At 37.2% G+C, this 24,817-nt stretch overlaps 1 protein-coding gene across 2 annotated transcripts; it reads left to right on the top strand.

The window, feature by feature from the left end:
- The first annotated feature begins 12 nt into the window (after window positions 1-12).
- Window positions 13-23,272, top strand: LOC144355664 (COP9 signalosome complex subunit 9-like). Of its 2 annotated transcripts, none has more exons than XM_085502321.1 (3): window positions 13-374; window positions 3,142-3,214; window positions 22,452-23,272. In XM_085502321.1, the coding sequence occupies exons 1-3, from the start codon at window positions 306-308 to the stop codon at window positions 22,487-22,489; spliced, it is 180 nt and encodes a 59-aa protein (XP_085358447.1). In that variant the 5' UTR covers window positions 13-305; the 3' UTR covers window positions 22,490-23,272. The 2 variants fall into 2 exon arrangements, with proteins under 2 accessions (XP_085358447.1, XP_085358442.1); XM_085502316.1 differs by having other exon boundaries at window positions 23-410.
- Window positions 23,273-24,817: the final 1,545 nt, after the last annotated feature.

The raw sequence follows: 24,817 nt of genomic DNA, 5'->3' as shown, positions 1-24,817 counted from the left end.
AGCATTTCTTTGGCAAAAAGTACCAATCCTGTCATTTTAACTGCGATTTGAATCGTTTAGGTTGCTAATCTATCACTTATCTTGAGGTGACATCAATTACTAGTTTGGATTATTTTCAAATAAATAGATGAACCAATAATTAGTTCTCGTCTCCGGTGGGAGTGTGTCCATCAAATTAAAACACGGAAGTAAATTTCGTCTACCGATCACATGATTACACGATTGTAAATCCGAAAACGCTCGAAGTGAATGAGGTTCACATTGTGTCGTGTGGTTTGTCTTACCTTGTTGAATAATTTTGCGTGATGAAGCCGTCAATCGTGGCCGATGAGATGTTTCCAGAGGGAGGTGGTCCTTACGTCGATTTGGAAGAGGTATGGCGCTTATATTTCGAGGCCCATTTTGGAGATGTAAGCAGATGTTTTATGTCTGCTGTTATTTTTGCAGTTTTTGTTGGTCTCAATCTGCCGACAATTATTCTTTCATTTGCAGATATAAACCAGCAGGAGCTACAGAATTACAGCAACTCAATACTTTTGTATCTCTCATTCGATGTGGATTTCATCAAACCGTGGAAATAAAAAGAGACTTTTTATATCCATGATTAAACCTTTCATATAATATAATTGGGTGTCATTGTCCATTTCATGGTCCTTCACTCCTTGTATGTTGTAAAGATCATTATCACTGATTGTTCACTGGTTTCTACATACTGCCATAGTAATAAAAGCTATATAGCAGATACCTATATTGTAATATTAAGTATAGCTTATGGAATGACAAGCTCCCTATACAGGCGTTTGAGGTCACAAGGCTTGAACCATGGAGATAAAAAGATGTGCTGATGTGATTATGAAGACTGGGAATACATCATATTGACAATTTTTAAAATCTCAATTTACTACTTTTGACAAAGTTCTGCCATTTTCAACACACAAATTTAAAAGTTAATTTCAAGTGGACACTTTTCGTGGATGATAATTTTCATTTAATGAGAATGACGATGTTGTGAACTTTTGAATGGAATCACATTCAATTCTTTTTTGTCCCATTTTCGTCCCATTGCCTTTGGTCAGTCTTATTATCTTGTGCAGCGTGATTTTCTATGTTTGTGTGTTGTTTGTACTATGGTTAGGCCAATCGTATTTACTAGTTACTGACATGCCTGATATATACCACAAAATATGATTACCCTGGAACAAAGTACCTTGTACTTCTTGCATGCCAACTATTGTTTTTCTGGTGACATGGGTGAATATAATTAACTCGGGGCTTTGGACAGGAGTCGAATGAATGGCCAGAAACATCCCAGCATGGTTGGCAGGGCAAGTTCAATTGTACATGCTTAGTTGATATATCAGAACTTTGTTAAACAGTAATTGCAAATATTTGTGTGAGGGCAGGGATTTGTAAAATTTGTTAAATTTGTAAAATCTGTATGAAGAAATTAATAAATCAATAATGACATTTTTTTTCTACAACGGCATTTCAAAACTAAAGTCAGTGATTTTTCATTGATCTATCTATTATTTGTGTAACGCTACGATCACCGTAACATTGTCAGCTGACGGCATTGCGTTGAACGGGTATTCACCGCTGCTGTTGCGATCATCAGTCCCTGACTTTTTTGTTTAAAAATACACAAACTTAGAATGTTTGCTTAATTAAAACGATTCATTGATGATTAACTTAGAAATTACATCAAAATCGCCAACTTCATGTTGTTTTTAAACATCGCGGAAAAACATGCACTCTGCGCCGCCATCTTTGTTACCTCAATCAAAATATCCGTTGTAACCCAGCATGCATCGGTTGTGATGTCACTACATGCGTTACGTCTGTCGCCTTAGGGTGGCGTTCCTCGGTAATGATGCACTATGAATGAGGTATTTCTAGAGGTCAGGGTTCGTTTTTTCCTTGTCCGTCTCGTCTGCAGTTGAATAATTTTTACTTCGATTTATTTACAGTTTTTTTTTCCGATGCGACTTAATTTCACTTGTTTTTTTTAATTCTTGGTAATTAGTGTCACTGGCGATGAAGTAGTAAAAACGCAATTAATCGCAGTGCAGCAACTCGGGATAGACCATCCCGACGCAATGGGCAAATTATTACTACCCTAGTATTTTGGGTTTGCCTGCTCCGCACCCTTGATAGACTTGGTAACTTCTTGTAGACTTCCGTTTTTATCACTGTTTTTGTAAGGCTAACTATGTACAAAGGCTGGATTACCTTTCGATCAATACATGTTATTGTTTTAAAGATGTGCTAGACGAGGCTGACACTTGTAAACAATATAACGTGAATAAGCATCGCGGGCAGGATTTCAAGGATCGCTGGCGAAACAAAAGCGACGCGGCTGTTTGTCTAAGCGACGCGGGCCCGCAGTGCTTGAAAGGCCTGGGGAGAACACTGTTATATATTAACAGGTCATTGTCGAAGCGTAGTTTATGCATGGTTATCGTGTTCTATGCATTCACAACATGTTCACAGCGGTCGATATCCACGCTGTATCATATAAAAACGATTACCAAGATTCGTTATGCAAGACCAAGTTTTAAATTAGTTGCATTTTAAAGGGGTGGGCGCTTTGTCGAATGTGGCCCCAAATATAAAAATTGCGCAAAATTGGGGGGTTGGGCGCTTGCCTGGGCATGGGCGTTAACGCGGTCGAGTACGATAATCATAAGTTCTGTAAAACTTTCCATAGTACCGAATTTTGCTATAAATTTACCCTGGGCTGTTAAACGATAATTTGGGGTTTTAAAAAAATGAAATGGGACCGAGAAATCTTTTTTTAATGTCCAATTTACGACTGAATCCGGTTATATGACAGGAAAGTCCTGTACATCAGTTATATTCAGAGTGGTTTATAGTGTTGTATTTCATTTCATTTACCATATTAATATACCATTCCAGTATTTTCACCATTAACGATTTCATCATAGATTGCCTATTTTGTTAACTGAGAAGTAAATGACAAAAATAATAATTGCCAAATTATTGCGCTCTCTATTTTGGTTATACTACAAACAGCATATAAAATTGTTGTAAAATAATAATTATCAATGGTGTTAATGCTACATGTTTCAGGGTATACACATACAGTTATTACATCAAATGTTATCTTCATTGTGTTCACAGGTTGGTGGCTCAGCAGGACTCTTGATGGATTTAGCTGCCAATGAAAAGGCTGTACATGGTGATTTCTTTAATGGTAAATACCTAATGAGCAATCAAATGTGTTCCTGGTCATACATGTAGTTTTTGATTAATGTGATATGGCTTGACTGGCTATCAAACAGCACATATCAAACATAAAAAACAACATGGCTTATGATATTGATGCAGGTTCATGGGCACATACTCATAAAAGGATTTTGAAATCTAGAAAAGTAATATATGCGTATGGGATTAATTATGATGTGATTGTGCGTATTATTTGTTATGGTTTTTGAGGCTGTCAGGGTGTTTGAAACTTTTTGTATGTTTGATCTGAAATGTTCAAATTAGTAGTAGTGTCATTAGGAACAAAAAAAATTCTGCTTTATTTGTAAAACTTTTGGTTTTCTGATATGTGAAGTGTGAAATACTTGACCAGAATTGAATAAGTGCCAAACATTGTATATAATATGGACATTCTGTCATAACTTTTTGTTTTGACAAACTTTAGTTAAACCACTACAATTAATGTACAACCTTGCAAATCATTCAAAAGGAAATATTTTTGCATCTGTTTACTATGTTTTAAAAACATATGTTCAAGTTCTGGTAGAGCTCTAACATTGAAACATCCAATGTCAAAGTCAAGAGCCAAGACTGAATATGAAAAAAGCAAAACAAAAAAATGTACACAAGTACCCAAGAATCTGTATCTGTACACCTTAAGGATGCGGTAGAGTTATTTTCGTGAATTTTGAGTTATTACTTTTGTAAATTTATTGGGCTCATAATTTTATTAAAATTAAAACTGAAACACATCTAGAATACCTTTTTTTAAAAAATAAAAGAGATAAGTCTGGACGCAAACAATAACATTGACTTATTGCGTAATTTGCATAATCCCTTCACGACGAAAACAGTGCACACTGAAGACGACGCGGTCATATCAACTCCGGTTCTAGCCCCGAGTACAGTCCTGTAGTTTGGCCTTCTTCCGCTGATCTTGTGGGGGCCGAATTATCAGCGAAAGGAGGCCAACCTACAGGACTGTACTCAGGGCTACTCCGGCTCCTGATCAATCACTGCGAACAAACAGAAACGAAATCTCTAGTTCTACTATGACTGCTGCATCTTTTCGTTGTTTCGAAGATTTATCATGAAACAAAAAAGAGGACCCCAAGGAAAAACTCAAAACGCAGTTCAGAGGAAGCGAAACTTTACCTGTAACAGAAACGCATTGCCGGCAGTACAATGGGGTTCACACATCAAGTTTGAGTATTCAAACCAAGAGGGTAAAATTTCGTCAGCAAACATGATCAATTTTCATCTTCCAAAAAGTCGGGCAGACAATTTAATATCATCTGAAAATCTGTATTGGTCGGACGAGCAGTTGGGAAAGGTCGGTGATGTGGGATTGCCGCCGGGCCACCAATCGACAAAGGTCCGTACAAGAACGCCGTTTCCGAAGTTGTACAAGACATAACGTCGGATGTTGTTGAGTTAATTAGCACTAGGGGTTGGTGTTTAGGCATGTCGACCTCTTTCTCCGGTTACTAGGCAAGCGTTTGTTTTACAGACCACGCTTCGCATGTAAACATGATTTGAATATATAATAAGATGACGTCATTTATCTCTCTAACTGTTCAACGTTATGCTGGGCCGCTGTTCCGGGGGCGTCACTCTATATGCCGTTACTACCCCTTGTGCTTTCCAAATTTAGCGGGGAAAGGGGGTGTTTTTAACCTCCTAAAGCGGGCCTGCCTTTAAAATTCTAATGTCTGCAATAGGCCCCCAGGAATTAACTACAGGGTTGATGCGCCCGCTGTAGGCCCCCCCTTTTGCAACAACCACTCCCATACACCGCCCTAGACCATAGCTTGTTTGAGTTGATCACACCCTACTTGAGTGACAAAAAATTGGCAGAGAATGCTCACAATAGGAGTAGGATGTTCTCAATAAATGTCTGCAATAGGGGGTGTTTTTTTTTTCTTCAATATCATGTCTGCTCTAGGGGTACTAAATTTACAGTGGGGGGTATGGTTTGGCAATGTGCTGCCAGCCCTAGGGGCCTATTATTTTTTAGCAAGAACGCACATGGTGTGGGGGGGGGGGCGCTGTGTACTGAAACAACTTTGCTTCTTTTTGGAGGATGAATCCGGGGGACGAATACGGACCCAAAACTTTATAGTTTTGGATTTTAATACTGCAAGGCTACTAAGTGACTTCATGTTATGTGTTTTGTTGTAAACATCAGTCAATCTGATGCTTCAAATGTCCAAAATTAGCGCAACGTGACAAATGTTTTGTTTTTTGGCGTTTTCTGGCAGAAGAAATCTGGCGCCATAGAGGTCATTCAAGTGAGTTGTGCGTCGTCGGAAATTGACCTACTTTCATGAAATTCACACACATTGATGACGTATTGGCACAGAATAAAACCCTTGAAGCATTTTATGATAACTCCTCGCAATGAAAATTAAAAGGCTTTTAAATTCCTTGTCTAAAAATGTAAATTGATATAATTGTAAACAAATATGCGATCCATGTTCTAACACTCGAGGCATTGACGGGGCTGATGCTGCCTTGATTTTTCAGCTTTCTTTTTCTACAAAACCCCTACGTTTTTTATACAAAACTCATTTTTATTCAAAATAACACCTCTATGTTTACTTAGTAATCACGTGACTAATTCGTGGTACATGTCGCAAATCATTTTTTTCAAAAAGCCAGGAACAAGGGCTTCAAGAAAATATATAATTTGCTATGCTTCAAAGCACTTTTCCCCATGAAAACAGTTTTTACTTTTTAGAGCATGATAACTCTACCGCATCCTTAAATGACTACTCTGATGTTCAGTAAAATAATTATGCATTCTTGATGAATATTGTTTTAATGAATGCGATTCTAGAGCCATATTTTGGCATGCTTTGACTGATGCTCAAATTTTAAATATTCAAATATTCATGATACATCATGTCATAGATATACAAATGTACCGGATTCGGCTGATACCCCGCCCTGGGCAATCTTATGGAGGATTTGATTTTTGTTTTTGGAAAAATGTGGACCAAAAGATCGCCCGGGCGATCTTTTGGTAGATATTACGAGGCCCATCTTGTCTGGAAAAATAACCCTGCGTTGATAATAATTGTCTAGAAAAAATAATGTTTCCCGTTGACCAAATATAATCATGCAAAGTATAAATTCAAAGTATTTTAATACATTGGTGAGAGGTCGCATGTTACGTGAATAAGAACATGCACTAAGAAGCAAAAGCAAGTCAAAGTCGAAACGAGGTGCATCATGGACATGACACAACACACGCTGCGACAACTGGGTGATCAGCGACATCATTTTGGGAAGCAATTGAACTTCAAATACTTTGCGAAACTTGCTGCGCGGCGATGCTGGCATCAAGTGTGTGTTGACCGAAGTTTGGCCCCAAGTGACGCACTGTACTGGCGCGTTACCTTGGCAACCTTTTTCTTTTGTGGTCCGCGCGTTGATCTAGTAAAATTGTTATTATATCCGACGGTACTGTAATTACGCAACTTGTATGCAACTCTGTACTGGCTTTGAATATGTCATCGTCGTTTACTTGGTGCACTGCTTTTCTAATTATGCAAATTTGTTTACAATATTGTACCAGCTGTGAATATTTCAACTTTGTAATGTATTGCTTTCATGATAATTACGCAAACTCAAGTTAATTTTTACTATTGTTAGGGTATTGGGTCTGTGAATATTTCAATATTACCGACTTGATAATGCGTTGCATTCGTAATAATTACGCAAACATAAACATGGGCACATTTAAATCATTAAAAACGATAGTAGTCGGGTATCTACGGAAAGTCGAGAAAATAATTTACTTGTGATTCATTGATGTTCCAATGGTGAACGTGTAATATAAACCATACCATGTGTCAAGTTAAATTTTACTATAATATAATAAACTCTGGACAGCGCACTTCGATCGCAATATTCACGTACATTTCGACTGGACTCTAATAACCACGCGTTTGAATTACGTGCGGCATTGGGCAATGACCTCAAGAGTTTACGCACTGATATTTAATTTTGGGCCATCCAGCTTGACGCAAATCAAGATAGTTACTTGTCATGTGTTCAAAAAATCTTTCAACTCTCACAAATACCATGAACGCGAAGAGTTAACTGGGGTTAACTGAAGGGGAACGTCTTTTTTGGACAAAAATTGCGTCAGTACAAGATTATGTGTACAAGGTTAGATTTATAGAATGTACATGACCGCTTAACTCAGTGTTTTAATAATCATGTAGCATGTGAAACGCAGGAGACATTTTAGTTCGCCCATTTCTTGTTTACCGGAATGCGATACAGACAAAGATGAAACATTGCTGATAACAACCAAGAGGCTGGAATCCGGAAACCTTGGATATTTTAAACTTTGTAAATAACATTCTTTTCAAGCGTAGACTTTATTCGAGTGTAATAAACATAAATGAAATGTATTTTAACGAATCATAATACGCAACAACAATTCGTATACAGCATTGGTTTTATTGAAGTTTTAATGCTTTTTGACTTCACAGTGAATTATTTTAGCGTCATATTTGAAATAGCACGCTCGATACAAGATGTCAGACGGGAAAATTGGGGTCTGTAAAAATGTTTATTGGTTCAGTCAGGCCATGTGTGCACCAAAACATCGCCCACTATTTGAAACATCGCCCATGGGCGGGGTTTAGGATGGGCAGGGTATTAGCCGAATCTGGTATGTGTTTCTGGAGCTGAATCAAAATGGCTGACTGGTGGCCATGTTTTAATGAATGCTGTTCTAGGGCAATACCTCTCAGTATGGACAAGTACTTGTACTAATATGTATTATTACATATATAAACACAAGTCATTGAAAATGACACAGTCCCCGTAAAATTTTTGAAAGTCCTCTTTGTGCTTGTCATACATGTATTAAAGCGAAGGGGTTGTCGCGAGCGTGTCCTTGAAACTTGAGTTCCAAGTGGCGTATACATCAGATTGTTTAATTACATCAAAAAACGCATTTCGTGTAGTACATGTAGTAATATGATCTGATTATGGAACACACTGATATGTGTGATGTATGTGCTAAATACGAATGAAAATGGTACATAAATTGTGGAAATATAGTAGTAAGGCCAAAAAGTCAGATGGCTGTCAATCGGCCATCCTTGACCAGATTTTGAAACAAATTGTCATGGACATGCATCCTAACATGTATAAAGTACATGTATGTGCCAAATTTAAATGAAAACTGACAGAGCACATCCAAGATACCGCATAAAAAAAAAAACAAGATGCCTGCCATTCGACCATCTGTGATCCAATTGCGAAATAAATCGTCATGGACATGTATCCTAACATGTATAATCTATGTACCAAGTTTGAATGACAACTTACAAAGCATGTCCAAAATACAACATTTTCAAAAAACAAGATAGCTGCCAGTCGGCCATTTTGAATCGAATCGCTAAACCACTGCATGTGCATATGTCCCACGTAAAGTACTAGGCACATGCAAAGAATGAACAGAATCGGTCCAAGGGATTCTGAGATATGACTCTGGACAGACGCATGGATGGACGGAGACCGAATTATACATGCAAGTCCCAGTTTTCGGACTTCGTCCGAACGGGGACTAAAATCTACATGACTTAGATTTGGGGACTGTGTCATGTATGGCTTGTTCTTTATGGATCGACTATCCATGCATCACATTTCACAATCAGATTAAAGATTGCCAAATGGCAGCCATTTTTATTTTTAAAATTCATCACAATCAATCACTTCTGCCATTCCTGAACTGGATCTCGGTCATGTATGTATGGATTTCATTCTAACTTGGTACAAACTGTAGACATGAGATCTTGATACACTTCATTTTGTTTTTGACTCCCATGTGCGAAGCACAAAATGGGAGTCTTTGCAGTTAGTGTGTGTGTATGTGTGTATGTGTGTGTGTATGTGTGTATGTGTGTCCGACTGTTCCACTGCTATCTCAAGAACCATACATCGGTTTTTGATGAAACTTGGTGCATAGATGCTCTGGGCCAATGCGCAGATTTGATTAGGTTTTGGTAAAAATCCATGCTCGTTAATTACCTAATTTGCATGATAATTAGCTAATTTTTAGCTGTTCTATGACTGTTCCACTGATATCTAAAGAACCACTCATTGGATTTTGATAAAACTTGGTACATAGATGCTCTGAACATATGCGCAGATTTGATTAATTTTTGGTAAAAATCCTTGCATATTAATTACCTAATTTGCATGATAATTAGCTATTTTTTAGTGGTTCCATGACTGTTCCACTGATATCTAAACAACCACTCATTGGATTTTGATGAAACTTGGTACATAGATGCTCTGAACTAATGCTAGGTTTTGATTAGTTTTTGGTAATAATCCGTGGATACTAATTACCTAATTTGCATAATGATTAGTCAATTTTCGGTTTTTCCACTGATATCTCAAGTACTAATCATCACATTTCAATGAAACTTGGTACATAGATGTCATATGACACTGCACAGACCTGATAGTTTTTATGGTAATATCAGTACATATTAATTACCTAATTTGCATAATTAATTAATTTTCAGCATTTGGTATAAGTAGTTAGCATTACATTTCAATGAAACTTGGTACTTACATACTCAAGGACTATGCAGAGATTGATTGTTTTCGATAAATATTTGTGCATATTAATCACCTAATTTGCATAATTAGTTAATTTTCAGCTTTTCCACGGGTATCTCAAGTACTAATCATCGCATTTCAATGAAACTTGGTACATAGATCCTTTAGGACTATGCAGAGACCTGATTAGTTTTAGGGTAAATAATTGTGCATATTAATTACCTAATTTGCATAATTAATTTTCAGCTTTTCTACTGATATCTAAAGTACTAATCATCACATTTCAATGAATCTAGAATTATGCAGACCCAATTAGTTTCCGGTAAATATTTGTGCATATTAATCACCTAATTTGCATAATTAACCAACTTTCACACTGATATCTCAGGTACTATACATCACATATCAATGAATGTACATGGATGCTGTAGGACAATAGACAGACCTGAATAATTGTGGGTTAAAATCTGTACATATTAATTACCTAATTTACATAATTAACCAATTTTAAGCTTTCACACTGATATCTAAAGTACCGTAAAAACTCCAAAATTTCGACCGGTTTTAAATAATTGGTGTTAGAAATGTGACGTGTTTTTAGAGTCAAAATTAAGGTGCATTTTCGGACGGTCGAATTTTTCAGAATAGAAATCAGCAAATGAAAAAATGGGGATGATAGACAGTGTGCTTCATTAGTTTTTAAAAAATGCAATGTCCGTCAATTGACGTAAACTTCCTCATGTTTCACGGTAAAAGCAAAGGTCGTGGCCGAGTTGTAACTCAAAATCTAAACAAAGTCATCAATCAGTGAGTATTATGACAAGCAAAACAAAACATCAAGACGCGGAGAAGAGGTCAGCACAAAACTAATAGGTCAAAAGACAAAGCTGTCTCGCACTACCTAGGAAAACTTGCGATGTTCGAAGTACAGGTACCCATTGGACAAAAGATACATGGAAGTTTAGCAAACTATCTCCCCGACCCAGTGCAATGTATCCGGTTAGAATCAAAGCTCACGTGTCCCTTATTTGAGGGACCAAATTCTGCCGTAAATTCGCCCTTGGATTAAAAAATAAAATGGGATTTAAGAAAATAAAATGGGACTTTTAAGGTGTATTTTGGCGTCATTTTTCGGACATTTCAATCAATCCTGCCGGCTAAAATAGAGTAAGTTTTACCGTAGTCATTGACGTCTGTCTATTCAAGAGTACACGTGTATGATTTTTATCGTGACTAGCGTGAGCGGGTAAGCTTCCTTTCGAGAATGAGCTGTTATCACTGTGAACAATGTTAAATTATTCTTCAGATGACCAGTTTATTTTTTAAAAACAACTAATTTTTTTATTTAAAAAAAATCATGCCGTTTTCGCATCAAAATCCAAGCCAAAATATCGTACTACAACGTCAATCTCTTCCGCATTGCGTTCAATAACATTAACATATTTAAATAAGCTATGGTAATTTGAACACGTTGGCATCATCCAGCTTTTTGATTGGTTAATTAGCGATTTGACCCATTTGACCTAAGAGAACATGGCGGATATCCTACAGCATCAAATGTTTATACGAGACCGGAATCATTCGCTTACGATGAAACTAAGTTGACTTTTATTTGTATTTCATAACCATTCAACAAATTTATTTTGTGTACATTATTATAATCACTACTGAGTACAGTAATAATCAACAATTCAGAAACGCAGCATGCCGAGATTTTTGTGTTCGTTTTTATTTGAAACTTCGTTTATTTAGAATATATTTTCGTTACCAATAAAATAAAAATCTCTCAGTCAATCAGAAACCCGGATTCATGCCTTCGAGGAAGGTCCCGTTTGAACGCTCACATCGGGTTTTTTTTCGTTTGGGGGAAAACTAAAACTGGTCGCAATTTTCGAATAAGAATGAGTCGGCAATTTTTAGTGGAGTCGAAAATTTGGAGGTAAATAAAACACCGAAACCCGGCAAATAAATAGGCGGTCGAATTTTTAGAGGGGTCGAAATTTTGGAGTTTTCACGGTACTAATTATTCCATTTCAATGAAACTTAGTACAAAGATGCTCTAGGACAATGTACAAACCTAATTAGTTTGGGGTAAAAATCTGTTCATATTAATTCCCTAATAAGCATAATAATTCATAATTTTTTGGTTCTAATCACATTTCAATTAAACTTGGAGACATAGATTTTCTGTTACATTGCGCAGACCTCATTAGTTTTACACTCAAATCTTATTATATTAATTTTCTGATTTGCATAATTAGTTTTCAGCTAAGTAATTTCGAATTATATTTAATGTGTTTCCAATACTCTCAGCACATGGGAGTTCTTTCTAAGCTTTCTTTGATTTTCAGATTGGATTGAAAATGCTCTTATGGAGCCATATGAATTACATGCCTTGACCAATCACGTTTATAGACGCATCATAAATCATGTTACTCATATGAACGTGTATTTGTTTGATTCAAGATGGCCAAATGGTGGTCAAAAATTCAGCAAAATCAATAACCAGATTTTTCATTCAATAACCATATCTGAGATCTTGGTCATTTATGGATAGATTTCAGTCAAATTGTGTATGTATAGTGAACATTATGGGACCTCGATGTCAGTCATTTTGTATTCCAGATTGTTAAAATGAATGTGGTTCTAAAGCTACATCTTTGACCGACATCATGTTGCACATATGAACATGCATTAGAATGAAGTCGTTCTGCCATTCTTTGTCAGAGGTCAATGTCTCAAAATACGTATTTTAGCTGTGATTGCGAAGATAAAGTGTATATATTTGTTCACTTCTATTAAAGCAGATTAATTTTACATTGAAATATTTAAAATAAATAAAAGTTTAAATAATTAAAGTATTTAAATCATAGCTAGTAGATTGGAAAAATTGATATTAATTAGCTCGTGAATATTAATGATCCATGATATGATGAATATTAATTAGCGACCTGCACTCAAATCAGGCTGAGCAGAACCCTACTTCATGTTATAAATCAAAATGACTCGTTCATTAACTAATTAGGAGTGTGTCATGAGATGAATTGTCACTTGATGAAGTCTCTATTGAGGAGTGTGTCATGAGATGAATTGTCACTTGATGAAGTCTCTATTGAGGAGTGTGTCATGAGATGAATTGTCACTTGATGAAGTCTCTATTGAGGAGTGTGTCATGAGATGAATTGTCACTTGATGAAGTCTCTAATGAGGAGTGTGTCATGAGATGAATTGTCACTTGATGAAGTCTGTAATGAGGAGTGTGTCATGAGATGAATTGTCACTTGATGAAGTCTCTATTGAGGAGTGTGTCATGGGATGAATTGTCACTTGATGAAGTCTCTAATGAGGAGTGTGTCATGAGATGAATTGTCACTTGATGAAGTCTCTATTGAGGAGTGTGTCATGGGATGAATTGTCACTTGATGAAGTCTCTATTGAGGAGTGTATCATGGGATGAATTGTCACTTGATGAAGTCTGTAATGAGGAGTGTGTCATGAGATGAATTGTCACTTGATGAAGTCTGTATTGAGGAGTGTGTCATGAGATGAATTGTCACTTGATGAAGTCTCTATTGAGGAGTGTGTCATGGGATGAATTGTCACTTGATGAAGTCTCTAATGAGGAGTGTGTCATGAGATGAATTGTCACTTGATGAAGTCTCTATTGAGGAGTGTGTCATGGGATGAATTGTCACTTGATGAAGTCTCTAATGAGGAGTGTGTCATGAGATGAATTGTCACTTGATGAAGTCTGTAATGAGGAGTGTGTCATGAGATGAATTGTCACTTGATGAAGTCTCTATTGAGGAGTGTGTCATGAGATGAATTGTCACTTGATGAAGTCTCTATTGAGGAGTGTGTCATGGGATGAATTGTCACTTGATGAAGTCTCTAATGAGGAGTGTGTCATGAGATGAATTGTCACTTGATGAAGTCTGTAATGAGGAGTGTGTCATGAGATGAATTGTCACTTGATGAAGTCTCTATTGAGGAGTGTGTCATGAGATGAATTGTCACTTGATGAAGTCTCTATTGAGGAGTGTGTCATGGGATGAATTGTCACTTGATGAAGTCTCTAATGAGGAGTGTGTCATGAGATGAATTGTCACTTGATGAAGTCTGTAATGAGGAGTGTGTCATGAGATGAATTGTCACTTGATGAAGTCTCTAATGAGGAGTGTGTCATGAGATGAATTGTCACTTGATGAAGTCTCTATTGAGGAGTGTGTCATGGGATGAATTGTCACTTGATGAAGTCTCTAATGAGGAGTGTCATGAGATGAATTGTCACTTGATGAAGTCTGTAATGAGGAGTGTGTCATGAGATGAATTGTCACTTGATGAAGTCTCTATTGAGGAGTGTGTCATGAGATGAATTGTCACTTGATGAAGTCTGTAATGAGGAGTGTGTCATGAGATGAATTGTCACTTGATGAAGTCTCTATTGAGGAGTGTGTCATGAGATGAATTGTCACTTGATGAAGTCTCTATTGAGGAGTGTGTCATGGGATGAATTGTCACTTGATGAAGTCTCTAATGAGGAGTGTGTCATGAGATGAATTGTCACTTGATGAAGTCTCTATTGAGGAGTGTGTCATGAGATGAATTGTCACTTGATGAAGTCTCTATTGAGGAGTGTGTCATGAGATGAATTGTCACTTGATGAAGTCTCTAATTAGGAGTGTGTCATGAGATGAATTGTCACTTGATGAAGTCTCTATTGAGGAGTGTGTCATGGGATGAATTGTCACTTGATGAAGTCTCTAATGAGGAGTGTGTCATGAGATGAATTGTCACTTGATGAAGTCTGTATTGAGGAGTGTCATGAGATGAATTGTCACTTGATGAAGTCTGTAATGAAGAGTGTGTCATGAGATGAATTGTCACTTGATGAAGTCTCTAATGAGGAGTGTGTCATGAGATGAATTGTCACTTGATGAAGTCTCTAATGAGGAGTGTGTCATGAGATGAATTGTCACTTGATGAAGTCTGTATTGAGGAGTGTCATGAGATGAATTGTCACTTGATGAAGTCTGTAATGAGGAGTGTCATGAGATGAATTGTCACTTGATGAAGTCTGTAATGATGAATGTGTCATGAGATGAATTGTCACTTGATGAAGTCTCTAATGAGGAGTGTGTCATGAGATGAATTGTCACTTGATGAAGTCTCTATTGAGGAGTGTGTCATGAGATGAATTGTCACTTGATGAAGTCTGTAATGAGTGTGTCATGGGATGAATTGTCACTTGATGAAGTCTGTAATGAGTGTCATGAGATGAATTGTCACTTGATGAAATCTGTAATGAGGAGTGTGTCATGAGATGAATTGTCACTTGATGAAGTCTCTAATGAGGAGTGTGTCATGAGATGAATTGTCACTTGATGAAGTCTCTAATGAGGAGTGTGTCATGAGATGATTTGTCACTTGATGAAGTCTCTAATGAGGAGTGTGTCATGAGATGAATTGTCACTTGATGAAGTCTCTAATGAGGAGTGTGTCATGAGATGAATTGTCACTTGATGAAGTCTGTAATGAAGAGTGTGTCATGAGATGAATTGTCACTTGATGAAGTCTCTAATGAGGAGTGTGTCATGAGATGAATTGTCACTTGATGAAGTCTGTAATGAGGAGTGTGTCATGGGATGAATTGTCACTTGATGAAGTCTGTAATGAGTGTGTCATGAGATGAATTGTCACTTGATGAAATCTGTAATGAGGAGTGTGTCATGAGATGAATTGTCACTTGATGAAGTCTCTAATGAGGAGTGTGTCATGAGATGAATTGTCACTTGATGAAGTCTCTAATGAGGAGTGTGTCATGAGATGATTTGTCACTTGATGAAGTCTCTAATGAGGAGTGTGTCATGAGATGAATTGTCACTTGATGAAGTCTCTAATGAAGAGTGTGTCATGAGATGAATTGTCACTTGAAGTCTGTATTGAGGAGTGTGTCATGAGATGAATTGTCACTTGATGAAGTCTGTATTGAGGAGTGTCATGAGATGAATTGTCACTTGATGAAGTCTGTAATGAAGAGTGTGTCATGAGATGAATTGTCACTTGATGAAGTCTCTAATGAGGAGTGTGTCATGAGATGAATTGTCACTTGATGAAGTCTGTAATGAGGAGTGTGTCATGGGATGAATTGTCACTTGATGAAGTCTGTAATGAGTGTGTCATGAGATGAATTGTCACTTGATGAAATCTGTAATGAGGAGTGTGTCATGAGATGAATTGTCACTTGATGAAGTCTCTAATGAGGAGTGTGTCATGAGATGAATTGTCACTTGATGAAGTCTCTAATGAGGAGTGTGTCATGAGATGATTTGTCACTTGATGAAGTCTCTAATGAGGAGTGTGTCATGAGATGAATTGTCACTTGATGAAGTCTCTAATGAAGAGTGTGTCATGAGATGAATTGTCACTTGAAGTCTGTATTGAGGAGTGTGTCATGAGATGAATTGTCACTTGATGAAGTCTGTATTGAGGAGTGTCATGAGATGAATTGTCACTTGATGAAGTCTGTAATGAAGAGTGTGTCATGAGATGAATTGTCACTTGATGAAGTCTCTAATGAGGAGTGTGTCATGAGATGAATTGTCACTTAATGAAGTCTGTAATGAGGAGTGTGTCATGAGATGAATTGTCACTTGATAGTGTGTCATGAGATGAATTGTCACTTGATGAAGTCTCTAATGAGGAGTGTGTCATGAGATGAATTGTCACTTGATGAAGTCTCTAATGAGGAGTGTGTCATGAGATGAATTGTCACTTGATGAAGTCTGTATTGAGGAGTGTGTCATGAGATGAATTGTCACTTGATGAAGTCTGTAATGAGGAGTGTCACTTGATGAATTGTCACTTGATGAAGTCTGTAATGAGGAATGTGTCATGAGATGAATTGTCACTTGATGAAGTCTCTAATGAGGAGTGTGTCATGAGATGAATTGTCACTTGATGAAGTCTCTAATGAGGAGTGTGTCATGAGATGAATTGTCACTTGATGAAGTCTGTATTGAGGAGTGTGTCATGAGATGAATTGTCACTTGATGAAGTCTGTAATGAGGAGTGTCACTTGATGAATTGTCACTTGATGAAGTCTGTAATGAGGAATGTGTCATGAGATGAATTGTCACTTGATGAAGTCTCTAATGAGGAGTGTGTCATGAGATGAATTGTCACTTGATGAAGTCTCTAATGAGGAGTGTGTCATGAGATGAATTGTCACTTGATGAAGTCTTTAATGAGTGTGTCATGAGATGAATTGTCACTTGATGAAGTCTGTAATGAGGAGTGTCATGAGATGAATTGTCACTTGATGAAGTCTGTATTGAGGAGTGTGTCATGAGATGAATTGTCACTTGATGAAGTCTGTAATGAGGAGTGTGTCATGAGATGAATTGTCACTTGATGAAGTCTGTAATGAGTGTGTCATGAGATGAATTGTCACTTGATGAAATCTGTAATGAGTAGTGTGTCATTCCACAGTCATGAGATGAATTGTCACTTGATGAAGTCTGTATTGAGGAGTGTGTCATGAGATGAATTGTCACTTGATGAAGTCTGTAATGAGGAGTGTGTCATGAGATGAATTGTCACTTGATGAAGTCTCTAATGAGGAGTGTGTCATGAGATGAATTGTCACTTGATGAAGTCTAATGAGGAGTGTCATGAGATGAATTGTCACTTGATGAAGTCTGTAATGAGGAGTGTGTCATGAGATGAATTGTCACTTGATGAAGTCTGTAATGAGTGTCATGAGATGAATTGTCACTTGATGAAGTCTGTATTGAGAAGTGTGTCATGAGATGAAGTCTGTATTGAGGAGTGTGTCATGAGATGAATTGTCACTTGATGAAGTCTGTAATGAGGAGTGTGTCATGAGATGAATTGTCACTAATGAGGAGTGTGTCATGAGATGAATTGTCACTTGATGAAGTCTGTAATGAGGAGTGTGTCATGAGATGAATTGTCACTTGATGAAGTCTGTAATGAGTGTGTCATGAGATGAATTGTCACTTGATGAAGTCTCTAATGAGGAGTGTGTCATGAGATGAATTGTCACTTGATGAAGTCTCTATTGAGGAGTGTGTCATGAGATGAATTGTCACTTGATGAAGTCTGTAATGAGTAGTGTGACAATCCAGTCATGAGATGAATTGTCACTTGATGAAGTCTGTATTGAGGAGTGTGTCATGAGATGAATTGTCACTTGATGAAGTCTGTAATGAGGAGTGTGTCATGAGATGAATTGTCACTTGATGAAGTCTGTAATGAGGAGTGTGTCATGAGATGAATTGTCACTTGATGAAGTCTGTAATGAGGAGTGTGTCATGAGATGAATTGTCACTAATGAGGAGTGTGTCATGAGATGAATTGTCACTTGATGAAGACTCTAATGAGGAGTGTGTCATGAGATGAATTGTCACTTGATGAAGTCTGTAATGAGGAGTGTGTCATGAGATGAATTGTCACTTGATGAAGTCTGTAATGAGGAGTGTGTCATGAGATGAATTGTCACTTGATGAAGTCTGTATTGAGGAGTGTGTCATGAGATGAATTGTCACTTGATGAAGTCTGTAATGAGTAGTGTGTCAATCCAGTCATGAGATGAATTGTCACTTGATGAAGTCTGTATTGAGGAGTGTGTCATGAGATGAATTGTCACTTGATGAAGTCTGTAATGAGGAGTGTGTCATGAGATGAATTGTCACTTGATGAAGTCTGTAATGAGGAGTGTGTCATGAGATGAATTGTCACTTGATGAAGTCTGTAATGAGGAGTGTGTCATGAGATGAATTGTCACTTGATGAAGTCTCTATTGAGGAGTGTGTCATGAGATGAATTGTCACTTGATGAAGTCTCTAATGAGGAGTGTGTCATGAGATGAATTGTCACTTGATGAAGTCTGTAATGAGGAGTGTGTCATGAGATGAATTGTCACTTGATGAAGTCTGTATTGAGGAGTGTGTCATGAGATGAATTGTCACTTGATGAAGTCTGTAATGAGGAGTGTGTCATGAGATGAATTGTCACTTGATGAAGTCTGTAATGAGGAGTGTGTCATGAGATGAATTGTCACTTGATGAAGTCTCTAATGAGTGTCATGAGATGAATTGTCACTTGATGAAGTCTGTATTGAGGAGTGTGTCATGAGATGAATTGTCACTTGATGAAGTCTCTAATGAGAAGTGTCATGAGATGAATTGTCACTTGAAGTCTGTAATGAGTGTGTCATGAGATGAATTGTCACTTGATGAAGTCTGTAATGAGGAGTGTGTCATGAGATGAATTGTCACTTGATGAAGTCTGTAATGAGGAGTGTGTCATGAGATGAATTGTCACTTGATGAAGTCTGTAATGAGGAGTGTGTCATGAGATGAATTGTCACTTGATGAAGTCTCTAATGAGGAGTGTGTCATGAGATGAATTGTCACTTGATGAAGTCTGTAATGAGGAGTGTGTCATGAGATGAATTGTTACTTGATGAAGTCTCTATTGAGGAGTGTGTCATGAGATGAATTGTCACTTGATGAAGTCTCTATTGAGGAGTGTGTCATGAGATGAATTGTCACTTGATGAATTGTCACTTGATGAAGTCTGTATTGAGGAGTGTGTCATGAGATGAATTGTCACTTGATGAAGTCTGTAATGAGGAGTGTGTCATGAGATGAATTGTCACTTGATGAAGTCTGTAATGAGTGTCATGAGATGAATTGTCACTTGATGAAGTCTGTAATGAGGAGTGTGTCATGAGATGAATTGTCACTTGATGAAGTCTGTAATGAGGAGTGTGTCATGAGATGAATTGTCACTTGATGAAGTCTCTAATGAGTGTCATGAGATGAATTGTCACTTGATGAAGTCTGTATTGAGGAGTGTGTCATGAGATGAATTGTCACTTGATGAAGTCTCTAATGAGAAGTGTCATGAGATGAATTGTCACTTGAAGTCTGTAATGAGTGTGTCATGAGATGAATTGTCACTTGATGAAGTCTCTAATGAGGAGTGTGTCATGAGATGAATTGTCACTTGATGAAGTCTGTAATGAGTGTGTCATGAGATGAATTGTCACTTGATGAAGTCTGTAATGAGGAGTTTGTCATGAGATGAATTGTCACTTGATGAAGTCGGTAATGAGGAGTGTGTCATGAGATGAATTGTCACTTGATGAAGTCTGTAATGAGGAGTGTGTCATGAGATGAATTGTCACTTGATGAAGTCTCTATTGAGGAGTGTGTCATGAGATGAATTGTCACTTGATGAAGTCTCTAATGAGGAGTGTGTCATGAGATGAATTGTCACTTGATGAAGTCTGTAATGAGGAGTGTGTCATGAGATGAATTGTCACTTGATGAAGTCTGTATTGAGGAGTGTGTCATGAGATGAATTGTCACTTGATGAAGTCTGTAATGAGGAGTGTGTCATGAGATGAATTGTCACTTGATGAAGTCTGTAATGAGGAGTGTGTCATGAGATGAATTGTCACTTGATGAAGTCTCTAATGAGTGTCATGAGATGAATTGTCACTTGATGAATTGTCACTTGATGAAGTCTGTATTGAGGAGTGTGTCATGAGATGAATTGTCACTTGATGAAGTCTCTAATGAGAAGTGTCATGAGATGAATTGTCACTTGAAGTCTGTAATGAGTGTGTCATGAGATGAATTGTCACTTGATGAAGTCTCTAATGAGGAGTGTGTCATGAGATGAATTGTCACTTGATGAAGTCTGTAATGAGGAGTGTGTCATGAGATGAATTGTCACTTGATGAAGTCGGTAATGAGGAGTGTGTCATGAGATGAATTGTCACTTGATGAAGTCGGTAATGAGGAGTGTGTCATGAGATGAATTGTCACTTGATGAAGTCTGTAATGAGGAGTGTGTCATGAGATGAATTGTCACTTGATGAAGTCTCTAATGAGGAGTGTGTCATGAGATGAATTGTCACTTGATGAAGTCTGTAATGAGGAGTGTGTCATGAGATGAATTGTCACTTGATGAAGTCTGTATTGAGGAGTGTGTCATGAGATGAATTGTCACTTGATGAAGTCTGTAATGAGGAGTGTGTCATGAGATGAATTGTCACTTGATGAAGTCTCTAATGAGGAGTGTGTCATGAGATGAATTGTTACTTGATGAAGTCTCTATTGAGGAGTGTGTCATGAGATGAATTGTCACTTGATGAAGTCTCTATTGAGGAGTGTGTCATGAGATGAATTGTCACTTGATGAATTGTCACTTGATGAAGTCTGTATTGAGGAGTGTGTCATGAGATGAATTGTCACTTGATGAAGTCTGTAATGAGGAGTGTGTCATGAGATGAATTGTCACTTGATGAAGTCTGTATTGAGGAGTGTGTCATGAGATGAATTGTCACTTGATGAAGTCTGTAATGAGGAGTGTGTCATGAGATGAATTGTCACTTGATGAAGTCTGTATTGAGGAGTGTGTCATGAGATGAATTGTCACTTGATGAAGTCTGTAATGAGGAGTGTGTCATGAGATGAATTGTCACTTGATGAAGTCTCTAATGAGGAGTGTGTCATGAGATGAATTGTTACTTGATGAAGTCTCTATTGAGGAGTGTGTCATGAGATGAATTGTCACTTGATGAAGTCTCTATTGAGGAGTGTGTCATGAGATGAATTGTCACTTGATGAATTGTCACTTGATGAAGTCTGTATTGAGGAGTGTGTCATGAGATGAATTGTCACTTGATGAAGTCTGTAATGAGGAGTGTGTCATGAGATGAATTGTCACTTGATGAAGTCTGTAATGAGTGTCATGAGATGAATTGTCACTTGATGAAGTCTGTAATGAGGAGTGTGTCATGAGATGAATTGTCACTTGATGAAGTCTGTAATGAGGAGTGTGTCATGAGATGAATTGTCACTTGATGAAGTCTCTAATGAGTGTCATGAGATGAATTGTCACTTGATGAAGTCTGTATTGAGGAGTGTGTCATGAGATGAATTGTCACTTGATGAAGTCTCTAATGAGAAGTGTCATGAGATGAATTGTCACTTGAAGTCTGTAATGAGTGTGTCATGAGATGAATTGTCACTTGATGAAGTCTCTAATGAGGAGTGTGTCATGAGATGAATTGTCACTTGATGAAGTCTGTAATGAGTGTGTCATGAGATGAATTGTCACTTGATGAAGTCTGTAATGAGGAGTTTGTCATGAGATGAATTGTCACTTGATGAAGTCGGTAATGAGGAGTGTGTCATGAGATGAATTGTCACTTGATGAAGTCTGTAATGAGGAGTGTGTCATGAGATGAATTGTCACTTGATGAAGTCTCTAATGAGGAGTGTGTCATGAGATGAATTGTCACTTGATGAAGTCTGTATTGAGGAGTTTGTCATGAGATGAATTGTCACTTGATGAAGTCTGTAATGAGGAGTGTGTCATGAGATGAATTGTCACTTGATGAAGTCTCTATTGAGGAGTGTGTCATGAGATGAATTGTCACTTGATGAAGTCTCTATTGAGGAGTGTGTCATGAGATGAATTGTCACTTGATGAAGTCTGTAATGAGGAGTGTGTCATGAGATGAATTGTCACTTGATGAAGTCTCTTATGACAATACTATTGAATGACTAATTTATTATTTTTTTTGTTAGATTTTGATGACCTATTTGATGATGAAGATTTATCATAGCCACTGTGTGAGATATAACAAAGAACAGTATAATATATGGTAGATTGTCATCACTGGGATCTCTGTTTGGGCAATGAACCATCATTGCATGCCAACTCAGTGGTTTTATCAGTCATGACTGCAACTACAAGTTTGAAAAGTGGAACATTGAACTTTAATTCATCTCCAGCTGGTGTTACATAGCATTGTACCGTGATATAATCAAGGTGATATTATGTAACCATTCCCATGCACCATTCAATGGTTAAGTCATATACATTTCAATTTTAGTTGTCAAAATACAGATACTATGTACAAGATCATAAATGTAATACTCAAAGATTAGGTGTCAAAATATATCTTTTGTCCAAGGCACTTAATCTCTTTTTCAAACAATACTTTTATTAAACATCTTTTCAGTGAAATTATCATATTACGGAGTTAATTTTAAGATTTTGTTGTTCTGTTTTCAGCCTGCTATGTCAACACGCTTCAATAGAGTGTTTCAATGTGAGAGCACTTTATAATACATTTGAGGCAAAAATGTTTGTTTCGGTGGGTTTTCAAGTTGACTAAACTCAACTGGTTCATTTGTGTTATTTGTGTAACAACATGTGCTCCTATCAGAGGCGATAAATTGAGTTTTTGTTTTGACTACAATGAAGTGAAAGAATGTATGACATAGAGATAGTCAAAACAAAGTCAAAACACTGGTTTATCCAATTGAGATTTAATAAGTAATAATTACATGTGAAAACTCTGGTAAACACTGGTAATCTTGAATAAAAGAAATAAAACAGGTCAGATTCGTTTGGGTGTGGTATATCTAGACACTAGTATTAAATTTTATGTATTTACTTTTATAATATGCAATCGAAGGAAAAACAAAGAAAATTTAGAACAAATATGTAGCTACTGCATCAGCTGATAGTAAGTATGTCTCCCAATAAAACAGCGTAAACAAAACAAGAACTACACATGTTGATTATACAGGACAATATGTAGCTACTGCATCAGCTGATAGTAAGTATGTCTCCCACAAACACAGCGTGAACAAAACAAGAACTACACATGTTGGTTATACAGGACAATATGTAGCTACTGCATCAGCTGATAGTATGTCTCCCACTAACACAGCGTGAACAAAACAAGAACTACACATCTTGATTATACAGGACAATATGTAGCTACTGCATCAGCTGATAGTAAGTATGTCTCCCACTAACACAGCGTAAACAAAACAAGAACTACACATGTTGATTATACAGGACAATATGTAGCTACTGCATCAGCTGATAGTATGTCTCCCACTAACACAGCGTGAACAAAACAAGACCTACACATGTTGATTATACAGGACAATATGTAGCTACTCCTTTATAATGAGTGTTTTGGAGACATAAGGAATGACTGATATGAATTATAACTAATATAGATCTGATCTTAGAGATGCACAAAGTTAAGTTTATATCAATACCAAGAAAAACCTAAATCGAAAGGTATGAATTTGATTGAACATCAGTTGTTGGTAGTTTAAAGCGGGGAGTCATCACCTGCGCATGCGTCAGATGGTCATAGCGTGACATTGTTTACAAACAAGGGTCTACCCATGAGCCTTTGCGTGTGTTATCATCACTTGTGACTCAATTCCCACGTGTGCGCAGGTGACGACCCTCCCGCTTTAATATACCACAGAGTACCTATGTACAAAGTAATTATTGCCTATTATGCAAATTAAACGAAAAATTACAGAGCAACTGTTCGAAGTTTCATTGAAATCTGTTGGGTAGTTCTTGAAAAACAAGTAGGAAAGCTTCAAATTTGTCTATTAATATGCAAATTAGGTAAATAACGTGCAAAATTTTCAACCAGAATCTGGTCTGCATTATCCACCAAATTTCTCTGAAATTCAATGGTTAGTTCTGAAGATTTTTTAGTCCCCGTTCAGACGAAGTCCAAAAACGGGGACTTATAATTTGGTCTCTGTGCGTTCGTCCGGAGTCGTATCTCAGAATCCTGTGGACCGATTCCGTTGATTCTTTGCATGTGTCTAGTACCTTATTTGGGACATATGCACATGCAGTGGTTTAGCGATTAGATTTGTGCTCTGTCAGTTTTCATTCAAATTTGGCACATACATGTACTTTATACATGTTAGGATGTCCATGACAATTTTTTTCAAAATCTGGTCAAGGATGGCCGATTGACAGCCATCTGATTTTTTGGTCTTACTACTGTATTTCCACAATTTATGTACCATTTTCATTCGTATTTGGCACATACATCATACATATCGGTGTGCTTCATAATCAGATCAAAGATGGCCGAATAACGGCTGTTTTTATTTTT

This window comes from Saccoglossus kowalevskii, chromosome 1 (assembly GCF_978046115.1).
Source record: "Saccoglossus kowalevskii chromosome 1, keSacKowa6.1, whole genome shotgun sequence".
Taxonomy (NCBI): domain Eukaryota; kingdom Metazoa; phylum Hemichordata; class Enteropneusta; family Harrimaniidae; genus Saccoglossus; species Saccoglossus kowalevskii.
The sequence above is the reverse complement of the archived record's forward strand: the minus strand, read 5'-3'. Positions and strand labels throughout refer to the sequence as shown.

What these genes read in the sequence shown, in the direction of transcription:
- LOC144355664 (XM_085502316.1), top strand. Translation starts at nt 306, where the DNA reads ATGAAGCCGTCAATCGTGGCCGATGAGATGTTTCCAGAGGGAGGTGGT. An exon ending in TCGAGGCCCATTTTGGAGAT is followed by an intron (nt 411 to 3,141) that starts GTAAGCAGATGT and finishes TTGTGTTCACAG; the next exon opens with GTTGGTGGCTCAGCAGGACT. An exon ending in ACATGGTGATTTCTTTAATG is followed by an intron (nt 3,215 to 22,451) that starts GTAAATACCTAA and finishes TTTTTTTGTTAG; the next exon opens with ATTTTGATGACCTATTTGAT.